Below are 5,576 nucleotides of genomic sequence, written 5' to 3' on the forward strand. Positions count from 1 at the left end.
AAAAAAAGTGTATCTCGCTTGATGCTCCTCGATAGTTTTAGGTCAAGTCAGATTGACCAACATTTTTTTTTTCTATAAAATCTCTAAATAAAGATATGTCGCATATATTTAGTTTAGTTAGAACACGTTAATTTTATTTTATTCTAAAGGTGTTAGAGTTACAGAAATTAATAGAAAATTTTTTTATTAAATACTACTACTAATAGGTACCCTTTCAAAATAATTTTTGTTTCAGTCCTAGATCATATTACGTAAATATATAAGGTCTAAGATTTTAGTATAGATCATAGAGCTGAGCTTTTCAGTAAACGATAAATGGTAACATATTTCTGTAAATATTTGCAGAGGCACAAGATAATGTTTTTTATTGCATTTTCTCAAACTAAATATTATGTGTATTTATTGGTATATGTACCTCTATACGTATGTGAGTATTATAAATATTCCCTAGTTTTCACTTAATGAGGTCACGAATGGAGACTAAAATTTTAAAATTAAATAAACTGTTTTTTACTGACTGTCATAATTTATATATTTATATAATTTTTTTTATAATAATTTTTGTTTTAAAAAATATAAAAAAATATATATTAAGTATACAAAAATGAAAGTTTTCACTTTCATTTCGATTGAAAGAAAATACCCCATTATAAAAATACATAATTAAATTAAATTAAACTTTATTCTTTAAAATTGTTTAACAAGTGTATAATAACATAATCATCAACATTATTGGTAGTTAAAAAAATAACGAGAAATAAATAATGTATTCAAAACTTAAAAAAAATAGGTTGCAGTCAGAAGATTGGTTGAAGGTTTAATTTATAGAACATTTTGTATTATTTAATTGTCAAGCTTTCAAGTCTTTTAACTTGAGATTAAATTATAAAACTGTGAAATTTTAACCAATTTAAAAATTATTCTAAAATTAACACATAATTGTCAAGAATGTCAAGTCACCATAAATTGTCAAATGTTTGTATAAAAGAATTGATTTACTTAGCAGGACTGAATAATATTAAGCGTTANTAAAGGAAAACCTCAGGACTGGCATCAGTGTGGATGTTATTGTTGCCAGATGAAAGAAATAGGGTGAAAATGTAAAATAAAACAATGTGTTCTCGAGTTGATACTGCGAGAAACAACTACTCTTCGAACTAAAGCTCCGACTAGCTTTGAATTGTACCCGTAATATCTAGTAAAGAGCTAGAGTCATTCCTCAGTTGAACCCACCAGGCATGTACCAGTTTCGAACTTACTTTTTTCATCAGTATGCCATAACAATAGGCTCGATATCGGTATATGTCTGGTAGATTCGGCTGACGAATGATCTCAGTTTTTTTCTAAATGTTGAGAGTCTAATTCAATACTGGTCGGAGTATTAGTTCGCAGAGAAGTTATTTCCCGCAATATCATCGGTTTCAAAATTATTTTGCTTAGTGGAGATATGGGTCTCGCTATCATAATTGTTACAATCATTTCACCTCATTTCATCAATTCGCTCATACATGTTGAGGTCTAGTGTGAATTGATGACTTTTAATGTACAAAGTACGTCCTTAAAATTTAAATATGTAAATATTTACATGAACATAAAACAAAATTAATACAAATACACTTAAGTACAACATATTTTTTGAAATGTAAATACTGGAGGTAAACTTTTGTTGTATTTTTTTTAAATTTGCAATAAAATCAAGCAAACTATGTTACCTTAATGCAACTGATTTAATTTTGTGCAGTCTACCTATGCTTTTGACATATCTGTTTTTAATACCAATTAATAGTTTAATAATACACTACAAATGCTTGATTAATAATGTTATTAATATTGGACGAAGCTATTAAAGCCTCATATTTATTTATATTCATTTATATATTCTTTCAGGTATTCCAAGTCTAACAACGCAAACGAATGTAATATTATAATGAATGGCCAATAAAAATTTTAATAGCCAGTTTGCGGTATAATTCTAATTTTATATATACTTTTTTTGTCCGTGGTTACATAGTGGCTTGATAAATTATTTAATTATGGTAACTTAATTGTGTATTCAACCCGATGATTATTTAAATTTCAGTGCTCCAATATATAATAATAATTAATATATACCTTGTAAATTATTATGTACATTTATGAATATGTTAACAAGATAGACATTTTGTATGAAGTTACTTATTTGTGGCACAGTTTCAATTTTTTTCTTATTTATTTGCGTATTTTGTCACTTGCGGGGAAAATGAAAAAAGTAATGAAATAAACTTGAATTTTTTCATTATTCTGTTATATACTTGCTTTTTTCTTTTATAAAGCAACAAGGATCTACGATATTGTAGATGTAATTTAACTTTTTTTGATTACATTTTTTTCTTCATTTGAACAAATACCGAATTTTTAAACAGAAACTATTTTTCATAAAATGAAATATTAGAAAGTTTTCCACCTTTTTGATTCCATGCGTGGACACACTGTATAGTGATGTGTATTTTTTATTTGTCTGCTATTTTCAGTGTGATTTTTAGTTGGGCAAACCTATTTTCGTAAAAATAGTCTTTGGCTAATCCTTTTTGGTGTAAGGGTTTATTTCATCATTTTTAAATTTTTTTTCATAGCTAGCAAATACCCAAAAAAAGACAGTATGAGGTAGAGATAAAATAAAACATTGTATCGTTTATTTTATTTTAGTTGTTTTGGTGACTAAGGTTTAACAACTTCTTGATGGTCACTAAAAAAAGTCTAGATATTGACAAAATAATTTCACAACCTTTTTCTTAATTCTGATATTAGTTGTTTCTGAGCTGTCTCTGTCGTTTTTTTACGATGGTCTTTTCTTTCCAGTGGATTCCAACGGGGAGCCCCCTAAATTAAAGTGTAACCTGAGGAAGCACAAACCAAATAGGAAGCCCAGGACTCCGTTTACCACTCAGCAACTCCTAGCTTTAGAAAAGAAGTTCAGGGACAAGCAGTACCTTAGCATAGCAGAGAGGGCGGAATTTTCCAGTTCATTGCGACTGACAGAAACACAGGTAGTTGTCAAGATGAAAAAATTTAATCATATCGCCTAGGTAATACTCAGATTGAAATTACAAAAGTCAACTTTAAGGAAAAATCAACATGAATAGACCATTTTAACCATTTATGGTAACTAATTAACTTTTGGTATACACCATCGACAACCAACAAACTTTTGAAAAAAGTTATAGGAAAAAATACCATGTGGTTCACCCTATAGATATATTTTTTTCGAATGTTTCATACTGAGTGAAAATACGTACATAATCCAGAAAAAATGAAATGACAAAACGAAGCTTTTTATTTTTATGTTAGCTTCTCCAATTTTTGAAAGAAAGAATGAAATTGTAGTAACATATTTTTTTTAACAGCTATTCAGTATCTACTGTTTTATTAATGCGAAGAGTTAAAGTTAATATTTTCTTATTTCAATTAATCGTACAATGACTTACTTCTACAGTTTTATAGAAAAGAAAACATAGGTGCTAATGAAAATAGCTTTTTATAGTTTTTTTTATTCGATTTGGTATTTTTGCCACCATTGAAAGAAAAGAGGAATAAATAACCCCTCATCCCAAATGGATCAGTCATTTTTATTTGGAAAAACTTTCATTGAATATTTTTTCTATTATTTCAAATAGCACATTGCAAGTATGTGAACTAATGACAAAAAATAATAGGTATATATTTCTCTGAGAGATGAATAAGCCGATCAAGTTACGAAAAAATGCAAAATTTAATGATGAATAACTTTACAGGAGAGAAATTCAACCCATCTTTTTAGTTTTGAAGTCATCGAAGTAAACGAAAATATTGATTTCCGTTTTTAATTTTTTAATCGTAAACAGAAAGATTGATTTTTTTAATTGAGAATTATTAAGACAAATCTGCACTAGCCGTCGCACCTATTGAGATGGAGAGTTACAGCTTCTGCTTTGGATTTTTGCATTTTTGAACTCAATATTTTTGTTTAGTTTTTCGTTCAAGATGTGTCAAATTTTTCTTCATGTTTCTTAAAATAACCGAGATTTCAATAGTGCGACTCGTGAAATGAGCACCCTGTATATATGATTAAAAAACCATAACCGAAATAAATCACCTCGTATATCCACAAATTTTGATCCAAAACTTCCTTAAATCATTTAGGCCCGGGTAGACCTACTTTGCTGTTATACAGGGTGTCTCAAAAAATCGAACCCAGCGACAACTTTTCAGGATTGGGTCCTATAAAAAAATTCAGATATAATTGAAGGAAACCAATATGTTGGTGACCTTCGATTTGACATTGACCTTAAGTTCTCAACTCAAACCAAGGCCAACGTGTAAATAATAAATGGAACATTGAGCACAAAAATAAATATAATAAATAAAAATAAATATAAAAGTAATAAGACGTATTCAACTAAATGTATTAATAAACTTGCGAAAAGTTAACCAAATATAAATGGGGCAAATATTAGCAGATACTCATGCCAATCTTTTTTTTACGAAAGCATAGAGCAATACGCAGCAGAATTTGCTTTAAATGTTGATGCTGCTGTTCGTATATTCAGGCAGATTCGTTTCCTTTAACTTATTTCTATTTACCTTCTCCTGAGAGAATAAAATTCACTTGCTTCGAATGCATCGATATGCACCATCTACGTGATACGACATTTGTTTACGTTTGACAAATATGCATATTCCGGTAAACCTGCATACATGTTGCGTTCTCGATCATTCGGTCGTTCCCATCAAACTGCATTTGTTTAAATTTGGCAAATACTTAGTAAGTAACTGCATCATCTGGAGAGCTTAATGTTCTGATGATGATACCTTTCTTATTATTAGAGGTACACCCTTCAAACCTTATATCACTGTAATCTTGAAAAAGTGTTCCATTAAAAAAAATCATAACTTTTTTAAAATTCAGTATCATCACAAAATACTTTTAATTTATATCTACAACTTTTCCATCTCACTTATAACTAACAATCTGTACATTTATCATGAGACGCCCAGTACACAATTTTTTAAACAAACCGCCGAACAATCTTTTTCTTTTCCAGGTGAAGATCTGGTTCCAGAACCGCCGCGCCAAAGCCAAGCGGCTGCAGGAGGCCGAGCTGGAGAAGCTGAAGATGGCCTCTCTGTCGCGCCACCCCCACGCGCTCTACCCTCACCCCGCATTGCAGGGCTATTTCGCCCCCGGCGCGCATCCTCTGGCTTCGCTGCTGGGCGCGCGGCCCCCCATGGGTCCCCTCGGGCTGTTGCCCCAGCCGCCCCCGCCCCCTCACCTCGCCTCCCCGCAGGGGGGCGGCAGCATACGGTCTTCCAGCCCGCACATGTCCTAGGCGGGGGTGGGAAGCGAGCACCGTCGATTGGGCGAGAGTGAGTGTTCCGTTTAGATGCAATACACTGTTGATATCCACGTGCGTAGGTTTTTGTATATACAGGGTGATTCGAATCGTAAACTCTCATAAATTATGCCAAAATTCAATTTGCATAGTGATTTCAAAATACATATTAATATACAGGGTGCTTACAAAGTATATTTGAAGAGTATGCTCAAATTGAAATGGCAG

General features: G+C 31.4%; 1 protein-coding gene across 1 annotated transcript; it reads left to right on the forward strand.

Moving 5' to 3' along the window:
• Positions 1-2,838: 2,838 nt before the first annotated feature.
• On the forward strand, positions 2,839-5,345 carry LOC111691317 (homeobox protein H17; the record flags this gene model as incomplete). The annotated part of the gene is made up of 2 exons (XM_023456813.1): positions 2,839-3,026; positions 5,061-5,345. Coding segments are annotated over 2 exons (473 nt in total), but the record flags the coding sequence as incomplete, so codon positions are not given.
• Positions 5,346-5,576: the final 231 nt, after the last annotated feature.

The sequence above is a fragment of the Anoplophora glabripennis genome, unplaced genomic scaffold, assembly GCF_000390285.2.
Source record: "Anoplophora glabripennis isolate ALB-LARVAE unplaced genomic scaffold, Agla_2.0 scaffold2861, whole genome shotgun sequence".
Taxonomy (NCBI): Eukaryota; Metazoa; Arthropoda; class Insecta; order Coleoptera; family Cerambycidae; genus Anoplophora; species Anoplophora glabripennis.